Source organism: Cajanus cajan, chromosome 8 (genome assembly GCF_000230855.2).
Source record: "Cajanus cajan strain Asha chromosome 8, NIPB_CcT2T_4, whole genome shotgun sequence".
NCBI classification, from domain to species: domain Eukaryota; kingdom Viridiplantae; phylum Streptophyta; class Magnoliopsida; order Fabales; family Fabaceae; genus Cajanus; species Cajanus cajan.
The window spans coordinates 56605561-56627632 of record NC_138524.1 but is presented as its reverse complement, the minus strand read 5'-3'; the positions used below and the strand labels follow the sequence as shown (position 1 = coordinate 56627632).

Below are 22072 nucleotides of genomic sequence, written 5' to 3'. Positions count from 1 at the left end.
CTTCAATTGTATTAACCTGTAATTTTATTTATACAAAATTAACTTAATGTTAATTACTACAATGAGATTACAAATTATACAAATATTAAATATCTTTGTTTACATTTGAATTTATTTATTTATTGACACATTAATGAAGAATTTTCGATGCTAAAAGATAAGTTTTTAAAATATTATATTTAGGTAGTAAGTAACTGACTCACCAACGGATTCAGGAATATATAGAAACTTATTCTGTTTTTTTGCCTGCATAGATTGGTATGCTTCCAGATCCAGATAATAATGAAGGTTTAGACTTCGTGAAAATATAATTTACACATACATTATTACTTTCGAATTTAGAATTTTACTACTTCAATTTTTTACCATTAACATAGATAAATAAATTTATATTTAAAACTAATGCATTAATTAACTAATAAAAGAATATATTTTCTAATTTACTTAATCTATTTTTTTATCATGTCTATATCTAGTTATGATTATGGAACAAATTCGGAATTATATTGATTTGATTTTATAGCTGTATTTGAAAATGTAGAATTTCTTGCTCTTTTTTACACTGACATTGCATTAAACTAAATCCAAAATCAAATTTGTGGAAGAAAATATGCACAAAGTTTTGATGATGCCAAAGCATTGAAGAAAATAAAGGTCAAGTTAAAGCAAGCTGATCAAGAAGCAAGATCTCAAGTAATAACTAGATAAGTCTTGACTGCTTAGCTTAGTATGTAAAATGAACTGTTAGAATTTGCAAATTTCACTTGGCCATTAAAATAAGGATTTCAAGAAAACCTAAACTTAATCTTTTTTAATATAAGAATAAGTGGTTTGAAAGAAAGCAAAAGAGTATTCAAAAGATTAAACAAAAATATTCTTAACTGGAAAATAAAAGCTTTCTATATCTTAAGTTTTCATAAAGCTAATTTTGGTATTATCAGTCTGGTAATCGATTACTAGGGCATGTAATCGATTACCAGAGGATGGAAACTTCTATGTTCAAAATTGAAATGTTAAATGGTCTCTGGTAATCGATTACCAGTCATTGTAATCGATTACCAGTCATTGTAATCGATTACCAGAAGAGAAAATTTCAAAATTTGAATTTGAATTATACAACGTTTCAATCATTTTGAACTTTAATCGTTGTAATCGATTACCAAGTCTTGTAATCGATTACCGGATCCTATTTTCTAAAAAATTATAGAGAGTTACAACTCTTCATGAAAAGACATAACCCAAGAAACAATTGTCTATAAATACCTATAATTTTTCAGAGAAAAGTGACGAACTCTATTGTGAAAATAATCTTTAAAAATCACTTGGCCAAAATCATTTGCAAAATCTCTAAAGAGTTCATCAAAGATCATGAAAGTGTAATATCCACTCTTCAAGAGAGTCATTCTGTAATACTTAATAGATCATTGGATCTGTAAAGGAGAAAGAGTTTTTCTCCTTATTGGTGTTTGAATCTCAACACAAGGAAAGGGAGTTCCGAGGTGTTGGAGGATTCATTTTCTTGTAAGGTTTACAAGAGTAGTGGAAATCTCAAGTGGGAGACTTGAGGACCGGATGTAGGCAGGATTGGCCGAACCAGTATAAAATCAAGTTTGCAATTCTTCTTTCCTTACACTTTTAATTTCTTGTTATTAATTATAATTGTGTAGTTTGCATCATCATTCATTCTTTACATACAAATTTGTCTAAGGAAATAAATTGATAAAGAAGTAATTGAAAAAAATTTTATAAGAGGAAATTTAGTAAACTTAATTCACCCCCCCTCTTAAGTTAATTGAGGCTAAGGGACTAACAAAATTAATGATTAGTTTTATAAATCAGATATTTGGGTGAGACCATTGTGTTAAAGACAAATGAAGAACAACATAGTAAAGAAAATAGACAGTTGATTAGTTGATCTTAGCCTTTCTGGTTGCAAAATGGCTCTCAAGTTTTGATTTATTGTTGTTTGGCATGCTTAGTGGCTGGCCATCTTAACATTAAGAACTTTATTTTTCGCCACTTATTGCTGTCTCCCTCGTTTCCATTTGTTCTCTCGAGATGTCGTGGTTTGGCATATACTTTATTGTCCTAGTCGAGTTGGTTCTGGTCATGTTTTTGGGATGTTACTGAGCCTAATTGGGGTCTGCCTACAATGTTTTCTTGTGATTATTTTGTAATGCATATAGTATGGAATATTACTACAACGTTTTCTTGTGAATCTTGCGTGATGCAGTATTGCTATTGTATATATTTTGATTAGATATTTGAAAATGATTAATATATTTGTTAAATGAAATTTTAGAAAAATATTTTAGTTTTTATCAAATAAATATTTTAATTAACTTTGTCTTGTTGACTTAGTTATCTAAAAGTTGTTTTTAGATCGTGTTTTGATTTGATTATCTAAAAATTGTTTTCACTTTATTCTCTTGATCTGGTGACTTGGTCTCACAGCTAGTGTCGAGAAACATATATCCTCATTATAGATATGATATTTCAAAAGGTTTTATTAAGCATTTTCTACACATCTTTAACCTCCTTTTCCTCTTCTGAGTTTTCAAATTCTTGTAAAAAAAAATACTTGCTATTTTTGTTATCTCAATTGCATTTGAAAATGACTTATAATATGTTGGATCGAGCGCTTACCACTAGGCCAAAAATTATAGTTGATAGTCAGGACGCAACTCTTTTTACTTAAGAGCGCAGCAGCCCAAGCGCCATGATTCGACAGTGACTTGACCCACCTAACTTCCGCCACGGGACAATTGATGCAACCCGCAACATAATATTATGAGAGACAGTGTGATCACATGTTTTAGGTCATTAATGTTGATAATTATGCAAAGTGAAGAATTGGTAGTTCTCTAGAGTGTTTGCCAAGTCAAATTCTGAGGATATGGAGCTTGAAGGGACTATATTATTTTGAAGTAACAAGGATATTAAAGCAGGAAATGGATACACTGCAAACAGTAACTATATGTATAAGTATAACAAACTATCTCTTCTAAGCAAAACAAGATCACAGTAAACTATCTGTTCTTGCTGGGAGCCTCTTGAAGAAATTACTTGGGACAGAAGGCATCTTGCTCCTAAACCTCGGATGTCGCAAGAAGTATAAGCCTGTGACCAGAGCCACCACTTTGAATGGTGTTGCATAGAGAACCACAGCTGCACAAAAGCTGAACACCACAAAGAGGCTGGTTGCTCTGGGGTCTCTCCAGCTCAATAGAGACTGAAACCTCTCCCCTTGTGTAGCTATGTCCCCAACAACTGTTTGAATCCTACCTGCCACAGTCCTAAGCCTGTCATACCTCATTCGCACTACATCCTGCGTTCTAGAAGTGGGGAATGTGTCAAACTCTTCGTCAAGTTCGTCAGGGTGCACGGCTTCAGCCCATGACAATTTGGTGTCCATGTGAGGTGGGTGCCTAGGCCTGAACCTGTAGTTCCACAGACCAATCAAGAACATGTAGAGAAACACAGTTGGCAGTATTAGTTCTGGGTACCATATTAGTATCAGGAAAAGAATGTGAACTAGGACTGATGTAACATGGTTCTTCCAATGGCAAACATCATTCAACCATCTTCCCAGTGTCATCACACCAGAGAAAAGTGACATGATGCGAAAGAAGTTAGCCTTGCTTCTTCTCATGCTCCACATATGGGAATCAACATCCAGCATGTACTCCACCACCTCTTTCCTCAGAGGCGGTTCAGCACGGCCTAGCCTCGCTGCCACAGTGTTCATGGCTTGGTATCTTAAGTTGTCTATTTGGTTAACTGTGAAAGGATGCAAGTAATGCATCTTGGGGAGCAAGGGTTGGCCATAGATGTGAACCATATTAGCTAATGAGAGTGCAGTGAACCTCACTGCTAACTGAAGCTCCCCCATCTTCTTAACACCATGTGGGTGTAAAACAAGTAGAGGGTGAGAATTGGTGTAGATTCTATTGGCTTCAAGTGTTGATAACCGAATCCTTACCTTTCCAATTCGTGAATCTCGAGCAGCACTTCCATTTTCTCCTCCACCAAGATGGCAGTTGTCAAAAACTCCCAATGTTATCACAGTGCAAGGATCATAAACCTCCCATGTGTATTGCTCATTCCATTTAGGACTGAAAGTGTCCAAAAGTGTTCGAGTTCGGACCCATTTCTGACCATACTTGGCAACACAGTATGCATCAGTGCTTCCTCGGCCATCTCTCATCTTCATTGGGAGAAGCCCCTGTGCTCCTAAGATGCCTACTTCAAGTATCCCAATAGGTTGCTTCCATAGTTGTCTTGCTGTTGGTCTTTGATCACTAGTGTACAATGTGGACTCATCTAGGACATGGTATCCACCTTCAAGGGAGACTCTCATGTGAATCCTGCTGGAAAATTTAAGCTCATTTCTTCTATCGCCTTCTAGCATTCCAAAACCGAATCTCTCAAGATTGAACCAACGAGAATGAACTGGCCTGTGGTCCAACCTCTTCTCAAAGAGGGTCATTGGTAGGCTTATCTTCCCAAGTACTTCATCCTTTGAAGGGTGCACGCGATCCTCCACAGTAACTGTCAACTGCTCCTCAAATGGCTCAGAGGCTACAAAAACCAAATCTTCATTCCAGAATGGGGTGGTTGTTCTAGTGGGGCATATCTTGGTTGTTAGCACCTGACAGCCTACTTGAGCTTTCACAAAAACCTCTGGTAGGCGATTTCTTTCACTAGGGATCACATCTTGAGCCTCAATTACATTCACCTTGAGATACCACAGTTTTGGTGACATGTAAACCTTTGATCTGATGTTGAAAACACCTTCTCCATAGACAGTGGCAGCATCAGAATGCCAAGCATCTGAGAAAGCCTCATCAGCTTGTGTTCCCATCCAAACTGCAAGCATGATGTCTCCCCTCAACTTGCCTTCTTCGCGCCAGTCCTCAAGTCGGTACCACTGAGGAGCTAGTGGACTATCTGGTGGAACTCTGGTTGGAACCTCATTGAGGTCAAAAACCACCCTTCCAAGGTAGTCATCTCTGCCAATCATTGCTTTATCTTTCACAAAGACTTCTAGAACAGAAGACTGAATGCGGTCTTTGGAGAAAGCAAATACTTGGTTCCACTCTGGGTTCAATTTCTTCTCAAAGTGCTTTGTTCTTCCTTTGTAGTTCCCCAACTTCACTTCCACATAAGGATCACAACTTGAAGTGAGGGTGCTTGGGGGAAGATCTTTTGCCTTCACAATGCGAACATACAGATAAAACATCTGCTCAACAAGGTCATATGTGCTGGTGAATCTGTCACTACCACTCAGCCAACCTCTTCTACCATAAGCTCCACCATTAGGCCACTGCTCACCAAGAGGTGAATTGGTGTCACTGAGATTGTAGTTTTCATCATTGCTAGTTTGGACTTGGGGGTTTACTCGGTGCATGGTGAGTGAAGTATTGATCTGTGGTTGTCTCTCTACTAAAAGCCTTGGCTGTTGTGGCCTGGTTCCCATGAGGTTGTAGCTATCATTATGGCTAGCATGGACTTGTGGATTAATGGAGTGCATTGGTGATGGAGTACCTTGTGCTCGCGGTCGTCGCTTAATTGAAATCCTTGGCTGCATGTTGGTGTCATTGTGATTGTAGCTTTCACCATGGCTTGGTTGGACTTGTGGATCAACTGAGTGCATTGTGAAAGGAGTACCTTGTGTTTGTGGTCTCCTCTTTATTGAAATCCTTGGCTGTGAGTTGGTGTCATTGTGGTTATAGTTTTCATGATAGCTAGATTGGGATTGAGGATCAACCGAGTGCATGGTGATTGGAGTACCTTGTGGTCTTCTCTTTATTGAAATCATTTGTGGCTGGAGAACTTGGTGCTTGTCTAGTTGTTGAACTGTCTCTAGAACAGGTTCTCTGCTTTCTTTCTGTGGCTCTTGATCAATATCAATGCCGCTAGACCGGGCTTCTGTGGTGGAGCAATCTGGCACTGCAACAGAATACACTTCTGCTTCTTCTGTGCTTGCTTTAGGGGTGTCAAATGCAGGAACCTCTTCACTGGGACCAGCTTCTAGTGTTGTGTCTTTGTTAGAAGGAGAGGATTCTTGGGGAGGAGTGGAAGGTGGGAGATTTTCTTGTTCTGAAGGGAAAATAGGAGAAAAAGGTTTTGGTTTGATGTTGGAGTTGGAGTTGGAGTCTGATGCAATGTATATTTTGAGGCCAATCTCACCCTTAACAGATGAGAGAAACCACTTTTTTTCAAGAGGGAAAATCTGATCCACTTCCTCACCTTGCTTGACAATGTTAGAGCAAGGAATCCTTACCCTTCCAAGGAAGTTTCTGCCAGGAGTGAGTCTCCTCTCGCTGTAGACTGAGACTTCAATAGTTTGGCGATGGTAAGGTTTGGTTGCATCTAAATGGAAGACTAGTTTCTGATTCCAAGTGGGGTTGAGGTTCTTTGGGACAGTTCTGGTTCGGCTCAGCTGGTTTTCAAAGTCTACTTCCACAAAGGGATTGGCTGATCCTTCACCATCTTTGGGCATAAGATCATGAGCATTAATAACCTCCACAACCAGTTTCATGTCTCACACTCACTGCCACAATTAGTTGCAGCTAGGTGGCTAGCCAAAGTAACCGGAAATTCGATTCTGAAGCAAAGAAGTTCTACTTAAGGATGCAAAAGCCAAAAGAAAACAATACAGTAGTTGTGGTTCTCACACTTTCCTGCATGCAACAAGTACTTACGTATATTTTGGTTAAGCAAGGAATAATTTCATGGAGAAGCCGCCTGAGCTTTAGCATTATGAAGATAGGAAAGCAGAAAGGAATGGTGGGAAAGCTTGAGATTGATCCAACTTAAAGCCAAGACCATTCTTCTGGTCTCAATGTTGTTGTAATTGTTACATTTCTACCTTAATTCTTCAACAATTATAAATAAATAAATAAATAAATATATATATATATATATATATATATATATATATATATGAATACTAAATGGCATTCTCAGAATTTTGATTTTCCTCTGAGGAAACAAATGTTTCCTTTTACTTCACAATAGAATGAATCATGAGTGGGTTATTTCAGCTGCCTGTTATTTCTTTGCCTTTCTATCTATTGTTTATCTAATTTCAATTGTTTGATTCGTAACTTACTGATAAAGCAAAAATGATTCTCAACTTTATGTGAATGTATTTGTTACTTAACGGCGGTAAATAGCCTAAAGGGATCAGTTTAATGGAAGCAATTGCATGGTTACATAGTATGTGCATTTTTCAGGATAATTGGTTTCTTCTATGTGCAGCAATGCCTTTGTGAAGAAAAAGTGAACAAAAGGAGCATGAAAGGCATAGCTGAAGCTGCAAGAAAGCTAAGGCAAATTTGCTTACGGCATGTGTCATCATACACTGGTGCTTTTCTTGTGCTTCATTCTGCTCCAACTTTTAAGATTTTTAGTACTATAAATTATAATTGTCTCATATGGTGCTTGCTTTCATGACTTCATTAACGAGGGCAAGTCAAATGTCACGTAGTATGATAACATGACAACATGAAAGACTTGGCATAGAAACAAAAATGCCGTAAAACATCTACATTTTTATGCCAAAATTTGTCTCCGAAATTTGATCTGTTTCACGAAGGTTTTATCTGAAAAAAAAAGGAAGTAATAATTTAGTCAAATTAATTATTTCAGCCTTTTGAATATAGTTTAAATACAATCAGCAAATAATTTAGAAGTGGATAATTATATTATATATTAAATAAGTGAAATTAAAAATGTTGAACCCAATTCTTAGTTGAAGAGCACAAATGTCAAACTATTTGAGCCAACAATTTTTGATAAACTAGAATAAGATAAACTTTAATCTTCTTTAATGTTTCATATACATTATGATAATAATAACTAAGATAATATTATATATATATATATATATATATATATTTATTTATTTATTTATTTATTTATTGTATTTAACGTAAACCAATAATGATATAAATTGTTTCAAATAACAAGATGTATCTTTCACGAAAATGACATATAAGCTTTAAAAAAATACTTTTTAATTTAATTATTTAAAAATTTTAATTTAAAAAACATAATTTTAACTATATAATATAAAATTATTTTTATTAACATAGTTACTTTTTGAACAACTATAAAATATTATATAATATGTTTATAAGTATTATTTAAATAATTTTCTTTAAAAATATTTAAATAATTTTATATTTTAAATTTACATGTTAAAATTAGTATAATTATATATGATTAAATATTAAATACAAATTTTATAATATATATATATATATATATAATATTTTATATATTACTATATATATTGATGTTTTATAATATATATTTATATGTTTCCTAAATTAATATCTAATATACATAGGTTATATTTATTATAGTGACCATAAATCTAGCCCTTAATTAGAGTTAACTTAGCTTAAAGTTAAATTTTAGGATATTAGTGTGAAAGTAAAAAAAAAAAAAAAAAATCTTTCCAATTAAATGTTATCTAATAATTTTTATAAAGATAAAGTCATACTTTTAGTTATAATTTCATGTTGAACACATGAATTAAATTTAATGTAAAAGAAATTATTTGACAATTGAAAAATTATTATCCTACAATCATAAACGTGATCTAAGGAGATTTATTTTGGAAATCACACTATATCATCAATCACTATAATTCAATCTAGTGTTTTGTTGTAACTATGGTGTGTATATCTGAGTTTATCTCTACTCTCAAGAATAACAAAATAAAATTATTCTGTCTTGGAATCTTTTACAGCTAGCATCAGAACTTTCAGACTCTGAAATTCAGTGGTGATGATTGCATATAAAGAGGAGGCTCCTAAGGTGATGTAGACTCTATCACTGTATAAATTGAACTCCAACGACTTGAATACTCAGGTACAACTTCAAGGAGAAAATTATAAAGAATAGGCGCGTGCCATAAGAATGTCATTGCATGCTCAAAGAAAATGGAGTTTTATAGAAGACACCGCTAGAGCACCAAAAGAGGACTAGTGAATTATACAATCTATGTTGGTCTCATAGATTCTAAATTCCACTAACCCAAATTTGTGGTGCACCATGTCTTATATAGAAAACGCAAAATATAAGAGGACTTATATCAAAGAAAGGTTCTTTATTGTGAAAGGTCCCAAAATATATCAGCTGAAATTTGATTTGGTGAGGTGTAAACAAGACAACATGACGATGGTGGCATACTACGGAAAACTAAAATCATTGTGCGATGAATTCGCCGATTACGAATAAATTTCGACTCGTCGTTCTGGTAGGTGTAGATGTGATACAACTTCAAAATTAGAGAAGCAGAGAGAATTCAATTCCCCAATGGATTGGACAATGCGCAACTTCCAGAACTGTTCGATCCAACCACCTTGCAACGAATCTGCTACCCAATTTGAAAAGGGTGTATTCAACCATGATTCATGAAGAAAGGGAAAGGATGATCCTAGGGAATAAAGAATATGAGATTGTATGTTGACTAACACCAATTCAACAAAGTTATCATTTATTTAGGATAGATCGATGACCTCATGAACCTCTTAGTGAGAGTCTATGTTTAGCAAACACTATGAACCCCTTATGAAGTTTGAGAATATTTCAAAGCATGTCTTTAAGAATTGTTACAACTTACAAGTACTATAATTATTTGGTTATGTCCTTTGGTGTGACCAATGTACCTATTAAGTTCATGGGCTACATGAACAAGATCTTTTATTCCTACCTAGATAACTTTGTGATGATCATAAATACTATCTTAATGTATTCTAAGATTAGGGAGGAGTATGAGGAGCATCTGAGGGTTGTGTTATAAGCTTTTAAAGACAAACAACTATATGGTAAGTTGTCAAAGTTTTGAGTTATAGTTACACAAAGTTAATTACTTAAGTAATGTGACATCTATGGGGAATAGCAATTGAATTGTCTAAGATAGAAGTTGTTCCTGGTTGGGAAGCCCTAACTTTTGTGAGTGAGATTAGAAGTTTTTTTGGTTTAATAGAGTACTATAAGGTTCGTAAAGGGTTTTCTAAGATAGCTTTTCTCTTGACCAAGTTGACTTGTATAGGTCAAACTTTTATTTAAGATGTTAAGTGTGATAGTAGCTTTCAAATCTTAAAGATAAGTTAATGTTAGTTATTTCGCAAGTGCACCTACTATCGCAAGTAGTAAATAAATAGATGACATATCCATGGTAGCAATGTTGTGGTGGCTCCCTCAAATGGTTCACTTAAACGAACTCTTCATAATGCCCTAGGGGTGCTTTTTGAGTTGGTTCACTCAAAGTGCTTAGATGACTTATTTGAGTGAGCTATTCATGGTATTTCAATGATGTCTTCTAAGTTGATTCGTAGAGAGCACCTAGATTACATCTTGCTTGTTTCCTACTTTAAGCAAGCACTCCAATGTTCAACTTATTTCCCTGTCTTTTTGACATTAGCTCCTTCCTCTCTATATCTCAAAACTAACTAAAAAACATCAAAAATACCTAAGACTTAAACAATTCTATTAACTAAACAAAACTTAACTCAAATTGCTTAAACGAGTCTTAAAAGTATAAGATATGCTCGATAGTTGCATAAATTGGATAAAAGATATGAGCATATTTGGTAATTATTAGTTAACATTTGCAACAATTGTCTTAGTGTTGCCCAACCTTAGTAAACTTGTTATGTATTGTGATGCTTCAAAAAAAAAATCAGAAGGAGTGTTGATGTAAAAGGGTATTTTTTTTTTTTTTTGTAGCTTATTTTTCTAGGCAGTTGAAAATACATGAGAGAAACTACCAACCCATGATCTACAATTAATAGTTATAATTTTTGCCCTTAAGCTTTGAGTTCCAAGCTTAATTTGAATTAAGCTTATCACCCACAAAAAAAATGTCCAAACATAATCCTTATAGGACTTGCTCAAAGCTTGTGTGTTAGACTAAGGGATAGTTGAGATCATCTCTTGTCTTTAATAGATGGTAGATTAAAGAAAACTCTTGATCCCTTAAGAATATAAGCTTTAATATTAACAAACTTGAACATTTTTTATAAAGAAATATTTTTTATATCATATGAGAATAACAAATTAGAAAAATAATTGGTTATGATAATGTGTAGTCTTTTAGATAGATCACTTCGCTTGTCTTAGATGAATGCATTAAATATATCATTTATGATATCTGATAATATTTTACATATAAAAATATAAAAAAAATATAAAATTTTGAAAGAATTAATTTAAAGTAACTAAATAATTTTAATATCAAACATACTTGAATTAATGTCACGACAATACAAAAGATATAACGATATAAATAATTAACAACATGAACCGAATAGAATTAAAAAAATTATAAATATAGAATTTTTTTTTGTCTTAAATTATATAGACTAAAAATAATTAAAAAAAAGTAAGTATAAAAACTGAAAGTTATTCGTAAAAGAGAAAAAGAAAAGAAAATGAGGTGATTACGCAGCCAAAGAGTTGTGAGTGACGTGAGCCACAGAGAGTTCCATTACAGTAGGAACACTTTCTCCCCGTTGGCCCATTCAAAGCCCATCACCCTGTCTCTTCCTCCTCCTTCTCCCGTTCCTACTAGAACCTTCCTAATCCTAATCAATTCCCTCAAATTAAACTAGGGTTTATCTGGGGTTTAGTTTAGTTACTCCTCCCATTTCCCAAAACCCCAATACTCAAACCTTCCTAATTTCTTCTTCTCATCACCCAAATGGTTCGCTCCCATGGCGTTACCCTCGTTAACCGCCTTGCTCGTCGATCTTTCCGTGATGCCAACAACTCTGTACGCGTTTTTTTTTGTTTCTTCCTTTTGTTTTCTTTTTCTTCACAATTTTTCTATTCAATATGATCTTCCAATTGTGTGGGAATTTTAATTTGCAGGTATGTCAAGCAGTGTTCCGACAGGGTTATAGGACATTGAGCTTTGGGCCTTGCAATTCATCTAGAGTTATTGGTAGTTTTGCCTCCAATGGTGTGTGTTAATTTAACCCGTTTCTTTTCTTTTTAAAACCTTTATATCACTGTTTGCGAAACTGAGTAAAGTATCAGCTTTTGTTTCAAGTTCAAACTTCTCAGTTTGTGTTTTGTAATTTGGTTGTATGGTTATCGGTCCATATCTTCTTTTCCTTGCAATGTTGGATTTAATTTAAGTGTTTTTTTTTTTTTTTTTATGGTTATATTCCTTATATACTTTTAGATTGTGTTTTATGCTCACCTCCTCCTCGTGACCATTTGCAGTTGGAGATGGTGTTAATTTGAAGAATTGTTTGCTATTGGGAGCGGCAAATAAATATTGGGGGGCATCTAGATCAATTCATGGCTCGGGTATGAAGCTATAAATTATTAAATTCTACATCGCATACATGGGTTGATTTTAACTATTCATGGAACCATGTGGCCATATGCTTGAGAATTGTTTTTTTGTTATTTATTGCTTGCATGTTGTCTACTATTTTCTTTAGATTAGGATGCCAGAAGGAGCTTGAAGTTCACGTACCTTTCATTCAATACTCTCCTTGCTTCCTTATGCATACTTGTTTGTTGTTGCTTGCATGTCAATGACATTTGTTTTCCTGACACTCTTTTACAGCATCATTGGCAAGAGACTATTATGATGTTCTTGGTGTGAGTAAGAATGCAAGTTCTGCTGAAATAAAGAAAGCTTACTATGGGGTAAGTTTCTCCTTGCCATTGTCAGTATACATGAAATATGCGTTTAATTATCTGACCCATTTTCTGGTAAAACTTTATCAATTTGCAAATGCTTCATATAGATGAAGAATAAAATAGACAAGGAAGAAATACAAGTGATAGAAACAGAAAAAAAAAATGCAGTGAAAAAGATGTTGTTTGAACGGACAAAAAATAAAATGGAAAGGAGTGTAGAAATTTCTCAGGGCTTGTTTGGAACGGAGCTTTGATAAGAGAGCTTGTGTGGATTGCAAGGTGATCCAATAGAGAATCTTACTGCACAACACTAGGTCTAGATCCTTGATGTTCATTTTAGGATTTGTAAAGACTAAAGAGAAAACCCAACCAGTTACAAATCCAAGAGTCAAGTGGTAGTAGCTCAAAGGTGATAAACATTTGACTCTTAAGAAATTATTTGAAGAAGGTCATCGAAAATTTCAAGGTAATGCTAACTTCATTTGGGATGAGATGTCTTGAGTTAGAAATTATGTAGTTAAAATAATCTTAGGTGAATAAAAATATTTTTTCATCAAGAGATGAGGAATCTTTGTGGCGGAATGAATGTGTTGAAGTCAAATAAGTGTTGAGAAACAAAAGGGGTTTTCTTAAGGCCTTACACAAGTGCAATAATGTTGCTAATTAGGTAAGATGTCAGAAAGCTAGAAATACAAGGAAAGTTGTGATTGAGGTTGAATCCAAAGTTCTTACTAGTATGATGGGGTAATTACTAGTGTGAGAACTCTTGAAGGTGAGACTAAGGACTTTCCCATAAGGATAAGTTTACATCAAGATTTAGTCCTGAGTCCTTGTTTAATCTAGTATTGGATGTGCTTACCAGGGACACACCAAAGATTAAAGTTGAAATGCAAGGGTTTTGTATTAGTTGTGTATTTTGTACATTCACTAATATCCCTTTTACAGGGTAATGATTATGCTTATAAAAAGGAAATTTGGAAATAAGAAAAATGAGCAAATAAGGAAACAAATATCTAAAGATATTTAGAGATATTTTTGACCCAAATATCTATGATACATACAACACGCCTCTCAAGTTGGTAAATGAATATCAATCATTCCCAACTTGCAAATAAGATCTTGGAATTTAGCACTAGGAAGTCCTTTTGTGACGTCATGTGTCACTTGAAGTTATGTTGGTATATGTGTTTTAACTATAAGGCTGCCATCTAACTTCTTTTTGATAAAGTGCTTGTCAATCTCTATGTTTGTTCCTTCACGTTGGAGTCGATTAATAGCAATGCTAATATCTGAAGTGTTATAACAAAACAATTTCATGGGACCTTCATATTTAACTTTGGGGTCACAAAGAATAATCTTCACCGATAATTCTTCATGTATATAGTTGGTAGATTACTGTGTTCTTTAAGCATGTTATTAGGGGTTCAAGTTCTTGGTGCATATGGATATATCTTCTTTGGGTGAGGCAAAACCCACTTCACTGGTCTTTATGTCTCGGAAGGAATAAGTCTCCAACTATTGGTTTGGAAATATCCGTGGTGCCCATCGAAGCAAAATGTTGAAAAGTCAACTTTTGCACTAGATGGAACAATTATATTTTGCTTCTTGCTCCTCCATGTTATCAGATGCCCACCAAGAATTATGCAATAACTAGAAGTGGATCTTCTATACGTAATTGACCATTTATAGTCAACAACAATGTATATCTCCATGGACAATGAGCCTTCTCTTCTAAATAACAATCCTTTCCCTAGGCCAGTCTTCAAATAATGGAGAGTCCTCTCAACTCATGAAGGTATCTCTCATGAGTTCATGAATAAATTAGCTCCACACTAAAAACTTAGGCAATATTAGACCTAGTGTGGGATAGACATATCAGCTTCCCAACCAATCTTTGGATTAGGACTTCTCTACATGTGGGTTTTCTTCTTTTCCAATCTTGTAATTTTGCTCAATGGGTACCCTTGTGGTCTTGCATCCCAATTTTCTTGTTTCCTTAAGAAGATCAAGAACATATTTCCTTTGGGAGCTAGAATAGGCAACCTCTATACCAAGGAAATACTTAGGCTTTTCAAACTCTTTCTCAAAATGAGTTGTCAACTTTTCTTTTAGAGTTTGTTTTTGTCACATCATCACATGCAATGATCATATTGCTTACACATACTTGGAGAAGATTGAGTGCCATTGGGGAAACAATTTATGAATAGAATACGATTGCCTCAACTCTATTTGTATTGTAGGAACACCATTGCTTGATTAAATCTTCCTAACCATACGAAGTCTTCTTGAACCTACACACTTTTTTCTTTCCATTGGGAGATTCACATCCTTGGGGAATCTCCTTTTAGACTTCCTCCTTTGGTTCTCCATGCAAGAAAGCATTTTTACATCAATCTGCTGTAGGTCTCAGCCAAAGTGGGCAGCTAGGGAGAGAATAATTCTTATTGTATTCATTTTTTCCATGAGGGAAAATATCTTTTCATAGTCAATGCCATAGGTCTATGTGTATCCCTTTGCCAACAATCTTGCCTTGTATCAATTTAATGTCCCATCATATTTACACTTCATCGTGTATTATCCATCTAAACCCCATAGATCATAGCCTTCTTGTCTTTGGGTTTATGAAAAATCTCCCTAGTTGAGTTTCTTTGTATTGTCACCATATTTTCATTCATGGCCCTAAAACTCAATTTCTATCTTTGAAAGCATTTTGAATTGATGCATATGTTGTGATTGCATCAATGGCTACAATAAAGTTTAATGTTGGATAGAGAGATGGTTAGTACAAACAAATTGAAAAATGGGATACCTAGCATATAATCTCTTCCCTTCCTCAAGGCAATAGACATATCATTAGCAATTTTCTCAGTATCACTATCATTCTTAGGGATCTTTACCTTTAGTTCAAACAATCAATTTGTTGTGGGATTAGAGTGGGGTTTTCTCGCCTTTAATATTTCTTTCCAAAGAGCCAATCTTTTCTTCTGCTTCATTGTGATCTTCCTCTACTTCATTGTGATATTTCTTTGCTTTTTCAAGATTAGTGTCTTAGACATCATGCAAAGATGGGAGAGGCAATGACCTTAAGACAAACTTGACTTCTAGAATACTCTCCCGTTGAAGCTGAGGGCTGACATTCAAGGATTTTGTTTCATGAAAGATAACATCCTTTGATATAAAAACTTGACTACTTTGAGGGTGATAACACTTGTACACCTTTTTATTAGAGGAGAAACCAATAAAGACATTTGAAAGCTCTTAGGTCTTACAATGATGGGGACTATGAGAATGGATAAATGCAACACACTCAAGCATGCAACCTAGGGGACTCAACAATTGGGGAGAAGAAGGGAAGAATGACAACATGTGTTCAATTGGATTAATACCTTGTAAGAAACGAGTGTGGTACCATGGTCTTGCCAAATTCTTTTCATGGACTTACCAATCTGGTTTTTTACCAGACAAAAAATAATAAATATTTGACAAACCTCAATTTTGTTTCATAAGATAAGTTCACATCACACAGGTAAAATCATTATGTAACTGAGTATAATGCGTTGTTGTTAAGTGGTGGTGCCATGGTGGAATGGGGTGGTGGATTTTTTGCCAACTGCCATTGGCAATTTGTGAAGGAAGTCGATTATGGCAGCAACATAGGCCATGATGGCATGTTTATATGGCAGAATGTTGGCCTTCCACCATATTCTTCCATCCACCATTGATAACACTGATATAATGGATGGCTTCATGGAATCCATATAGCTGACTCCACATAGTGGAATAAGGCTATTGTTATTTTTCTTTTATGAGCTTTGATAATCAGAATATACAATATTGTATTATTTTCATGCCTGCATTGTAAAAGTATTTTAGTTCATGTTCATCCTTACCTCTGCCCTTTTTTACCTTGACATGAAATTATCAAACAGGGTTGGTTTGCAGCATATGAATTTCCTTTCTAAAATGATTGTGTATTTTTTTTTTCTTTTTCTCTCAATTTCTCTTCATTTTCTGCAGCTTGCAAAAAAGCTCCATCCAGATACAAACAAAGATGATCCTGAGGCTGAAAAGAAGTTTCAAGAAGTTTCAATGGCATATGAGGTGGACTCTTGTTTCATTTGTTTTTGTTTGTACCCAAAGACACCGATGTATTTTAAATCTTAATGTCCCAAATTAACTGACTGGTTTTTTGTTGTCTTTTTTCTTGTGTGGTAGATTTTGAAAGACGAGGATAGGCGTCAACAGTATGATCAGGTTCAGCACTTTCCCTACTTATTTTAGCTCCTTTGCTCAAAAATTGTATGTTACACATTTTTCTTTAAGTCAGGATAAATTGTAGGAAGAATTTACATGAATTTTTAGTGCATGATATAGGGCAATAAGAAAATGAGGGACTGATAAGATTTGAATAAGGAGTATTCTTTCATGGAGAACTATAGATTTGTATAAGGATGCCTATGAAGAAACAAATGGAGGAAGGGTTGGGTAACATGGTACATTTGTATTTTGTGAGGGAAGATAACAGTGTTCCCTTATTCCTGGTATTTGTTCTTCATGGATAGTGATGATGCTAAAGGCGCCGATAATGTGGACATTTTCTGTGTTTATAATTTGTGAAAATCTGTGGAGATAAAAGTTTCATTTTCTAGTATCTGTAGTCATTATGGAATATGGAATGGGGAGTGGGTCAGAATATTTTTGTGGCTGTGAATTATTACTGCCCAGTTTACTTTTTCTAGCAAATGGTGTTTTTGGCTTTGTTGATATTACACCTTTTATGTTCAACAACAACATTTCATATTTTGTATGAGTAAGAACTTAGGTTTATTTCATGTTTGAGGAATAATCGTCACTTATTTCATGTTTTTAGCAGTTCATATTTCACAGCTAATAATCACTTATTAGTTATTTCATGATATTACACTCATGCTTCATTGCATATTTCTTGGTTAAGTGAGTATTTTAATTTGTTTTGGGTGGATTCTTACTTTCTCTGAAATATCTACTGCATCGTTTGATTCACTTCAACATAAATATCCAGCTTGGCCATGATGCTTATGTAAACCAACAAAGCACTGGTTTCGGAGGTGAAGGTGGCTTTAATCCTTTCGAGCAGATATTCCGTGATCATGTAAGGACCTGGGTTCCTTTGCTATATTTATTAATCATCCATATTAGGACTTAGGAGATATTTCTTTCTTTGTTAAAAGGTTGGTCTGCGTTGTTGAAAAATCAAAGTAATTACTTTCATATCCCATAGCAATAAGAAATATTCTTTTTTATATCATTTCAATTGATAAATTTATGATGTACGATCAACATAGAAGTGGGTTGTCAATTATTAATTCAATCTAAAGATAAAATGATCTAATGATTTATTAAACATATGGACAAATGTATATGGTGAAATTTGTAGTCATATTTGTCCATTTAATGTGGTTGCTTGATATGCTTGTTTATGCATCGTTTCTCATTTTCAATTGTAGGCTTGTATTGGGCTTGGTTTTATAACATGAAATCTGTCTTTTAATAATTATGTAGTCTTTAATTAAATATAAATGCCTAAAAATTTCCTGTGACATTTATCCCACATTTGAAATCTAATATGGATTTCTCAATTCCCTCAATGGCAATCAGGATTTTGTCAAGAGCTTCTTCCATCAGAATATTGGTGGCGAGGATGTGAAGGTTTTTTCTTTCTTCATATTTGGACACTAGTATGCTAAGGAGTTATTTGATCAAAGGCATCTCAATAATCTCTTTTTCAGACTTTTATAGAACTATCTTTTATGGAAGCTGTACAAGGGTGCACCAAAACTTTGACATTTCAAACTGATCTTCTTTGTAATGCTTGTGGTATGCTCATTAACAAGCTCTTAAGTGTTATCTGTCTCTACTATATTCATTTCCGCTTGATTTTTATTTTGTCAAGTTAGTGCTCTAGGAAATGAAGTTCAGAGTCACAAACCTTTCGCTTACTGAATTATTGCAGGTGGGAGTGGTGTTCCTCCAGGTACAAGACCTGAAACTTGTAAGCGATGTAAAGGGTCAGGAGTGGTTAGTATTGTCTTGAAAATAATTTAAAATTTTGTTGATAATGTTTTAAGTTAGAAGTATTGTTAAATTGATAATTTTGATATATGTTCAGTTATTTGTACAAGCCGGCATATTCAAAATGGAGAGTACTTGTGGCACCTGTAAGGGAACTGGAAAAATTGTATCGGTATGGTATAAATGGCCCCTTCTTTTTTTCTTTTCTGTTATATTAAATCTCTTTTTTTAGTATATTGCAAGGGTACAGAAAGTATGATGGATGGAGTTACTCTAAAATCTGAAGTTATTCTTCCACTTCCCCCCTGTGTTTAGTAAAATATACAATGAATGGCACTATGTTTATTATATTCTAGCCTATAACTATGATCGTCTTTCGTACGAATTACAAAATTGTGGGAATAACTTTTTTGTCTTTTGTTGTTGGTATCAGAATTTCTGCAAATCTTGCAGGGGTGCAAAGGTTATCAAAGGAACGAAGTCAGTCAAGTTGGATATTATGCCTGGTAAATGTCATTTCAATTCTTTTGGAATGCATTGTTGTTACTAGTTACGTAGGCCATGTTACAAAGTTGCATAAGACATTGTTAATACTACTAGGCGAGCCCACTCCTCTACCTACTAAACTTGATAATCATAATAATAACAGCGCATAGAAAAGAAGATACTTAATGTCCTATTGAAGATGGGAAATCCTAAGTTTTAAATAATTTTCGGATACTAGTTGAAGAGCTTGGATTAATGTTGACTTTATGTCTGCCTTTGTATATATGTGTATTTTTGTTGGGGGAAGGGGGAGGGTTATGCACATCCCTCCACGTTATTTCTTAGGTTGAGCTATAGAAAGGCTGACTGATTTATGTTTTTAACATTTTCAGGGATAGACAGCAACGAGACCATAAAGGTATATAGAAGTGGTGGAGCAGATCCTGACGGAGATCACCCAGGTGATCTTTATGTTACTATCAAGGTACTTCAATAGCTTGGAAGTTGGAAATCACTTTTTTTTTTTTTTGTTAATTAACACTTTTAAACCCAACATTTTTTCTTTCTTCTTTTGTACAGGTTAGAGAAGACCCTGTTTTTCGCAGAGAAGGATCCGATATTCATGTAGATGCTGTTTTAAGTATCACTCAGGTATGATCTTTGATATAGAAAATGAAATCTTGAGCAATATTTTATGCAGTTACCTGGTTGAGTTTTCTTGTGATCTACTTGTGTCTGTTTAATTTGATGCATTAATTTATAATTCTTTGGGAGCAACTTAGTCGTTAGTTTAGACTAAAAAAACTTTACGTCCATTATGGTCCCTAAGAGATGTTGGTTGACATCTATTTGGTTTAAGAAAAATAGGTGATATTACTGAGGTATAATATTTTGGTAGCAGCCGTCTGTTAGGAATTGCTGCTCTCTTCAAGTTTTGATGGCATGAATTGTCTACCACCGTTAGGGAGAATGGTGGTAGTATGTAAATATGTATTTTGATTTTTGATTTAGCAGTAGTAGTGATGGTGGTGACTGTGGTTGGTGCTGGAAGTATATTGTCATAATATTTTGGATCCCAAACATCTTCTTAGTTGTTTATGTTGCATTTAGTGATATAATTGTAATTAATCTATATATACTGGAAATTTGTATGCGTGTTTCAGGCGATTTTGGGTGGAACTATTCAAGTCCCTACTCTTTCAGGAGATGTTGTTCTCAAGGTTAGTATTGCGATTGCAATACATAATATTTCTTAATGGCACTTTTAGTAACTGGGGAAGTTTGAGTGATGAGTCTTGTTTGGCAGGTCCGCCCAGGCACCCAACCTGGTCAGAAAGTGGTTTTGAAAAAGAAAGGTAAGCAATTTGATACCTTGTTACTTTTCTGAGACCGTTGAGAGGAAAATAATATATTTCGAATTTAGGGACATGTTGCTGCATGGATTTTTATAGGCTGCAAGTGTAAACAGTTAAGCCCATTTCTTTCACCATTCATATTTGTTTATTCTTTTAACAGGGATCAAGACAAAAAATTCTTACACATTTGGGGATCAATATGTTCATTTTAATGTCAACATCCCAACGTGAGTGTCTCATTAGATATTTTAGTTTAATTTATGCACTGTTTCGCCCTTCGCCCGTCTACACCGTGCTTGTGTTTTATGAATGATGCTTAGAATATAAAATGCCTGTATTTGAATGTTATTACAGAAACCTGACACAGAGACAACGTGAATTAATTGAAGAGTTTGCCAAGGAAGAACAAGAAGAATTTGATAAACGGAGAGCTGCTTCAGCTTCTGGTTGAAAACATTTGCAGAATCTCCACTATTTGTTTATTGCCAAGTCATGTTCAACTAGGTGGGAACCCACTTGCGATTAGAAGTTTTGTAGTAGCATTAAAAGTTCATCTTTTTTCCCCCCCTTTATTTAGTCATAAGTGATGTTCAAAATTCAATTTTAAAGGATAGTATTTAGAAAACAGTTCCCTTATGCTTATGCATCAGTTCAAATCACAAACTGTAACATCTTCATTTTTTTTTTCTTCTTCAGGTTCCAATATTTGTTATGACCATTAATATATTAATATATATATATATATATACACACACGAGGATGAATCCATTTACTTTAGGAACAAATTTATCTAAACTTATACGATTAAATATCTCATATTTTATATCAAGTTTTAACAATCTAATTGTTGAATTTATAATTTGTAAATATTTTAAAATTATCTAATATTTTATTTTATTAATTAAAAATTAACGTGTAAAATAATTTTATGATTATTTGTTAATTTAAATTAATAAAATAAAGTATTAAATGATTTTTTTAAAATTTATAAATTTGATTTATGTAATTATATAGTCTAAAATATAAAATAAATGAAATTATAGAAATTAAAATAATATTTTAGTCTAATATAATAGTAATTAAATTATTATAAGCATATATTACTGTTATTGTTATTGTTTTTTTCTCTAAATGGGTCTTTTTAGTTAAAATGACAAAGGTTATGGTTTGAGTGGTATAGGAGACCACTGTTATACTCCATTAGATTAATCTTGTTCTTAAAATATTATAGTGGATCTTTTGTGCAACATCTTTTTTTTTTTTTTTTTTTTTTTTTTTTTTTTTCCTTCACTAGAGTCTAAAGTAGCTTCAACATATCTTTGTTTGTTATCTCTTCCTCCATCTCTTGGGTGTTTTTATGCCTCCGCTCCAATGGTTTCCTAGTGGAGGCAATCTTCGAAAGTTGTTTTTCCTTCCTTCATCAGTTGTCTCTTCCCCTAAAATCTAACATGGTTGTAAATAGTGGTTAAGTGGAGAGGTTTAAGGCTTTGTATTATAGTAAA

General features: G+C 34.0%; 2 protein-coding genes and 1 long non-coding RNA gene across 5 annotated transcripts; 2 read left to right on the top strand and 1 right to left on the bottom strand.

Moving 5' to 3' along the window:
* The first annotated feature begins 223 nt into the window (after positions 1–223).
* LOC114915058 (uncharacterized) lies at positions 224–7571 on the top strand. 2 transcript variants are annotated; one of them, XR_014428494.1, is made up of 2 exons: positions 224–258; positions 7242–7571. It is a non-coding gene; the product is annotated as an uncharacterized LOC114915058 (long non-coding RNA). The 2 variants fall into 2 exon arrangements; XR_003802899.2 differs by having other exon boundaries at positions 225–258; positions 7267–7571.
* Positions 2824–6958, bottom strand: LOC109787678 (FT-interacting protein 1). Its single transcript, XM_083062195.1, has one exon. The coding sequence runs from the start codon at positions 6542–6544 to the stop codon at positions 3020–3022; it is 3525 nt and encodes a 1174-aa protein (XP_082918321.1). The 5' UTR covers positions 6545–6958; the 3' UTR covers positions 2824–3019.
* A 3887-nt stretch (positions 7572–11458) lies between the features above and the next one.
* Positions 11459–21314, top strand: GFA2 (gametophytic factor 2). Of its 2 annotated transcripts, none has more exons than XM_020346234.3 (18): positions 11459–11794; positions 11893–11965; positions 12250–12336; positions 12602–12684; positions 16696–16779; positions 16894–16932; positions 17720–17809; positions 18316–18366; positions 18447–18534; positions 18671–18735; positions 18827–18901; positions 19163–19235; positions 19608–19699; positions 19795–19866; positions 20379–20435; positions 20522–20570; positions 20731–20797; positions 20925–21314. In XM_020346234.3, exons 1-18 carry the CDS (start codon positions 11723–11725, stop codon positions 21019–21021), a joined length of 1314 nt encoding a protein of 437 aa, XP_020201823.1. In that variant the 5' UTR covers positions 11459–11722; the 3' UTR covers positions 21022–21314. The 2 variants fall into 2 exon arrangements, with proteins under 2 accessions (XP_020201823.1, XP_020201822.1); XM_020346233.3 differs by having other exon boundaries at positions 11460–11794; positions 11893–11983.
* The last annotated feature ends 758 nt before the right edge of the window (positions 21315–22072 follow it).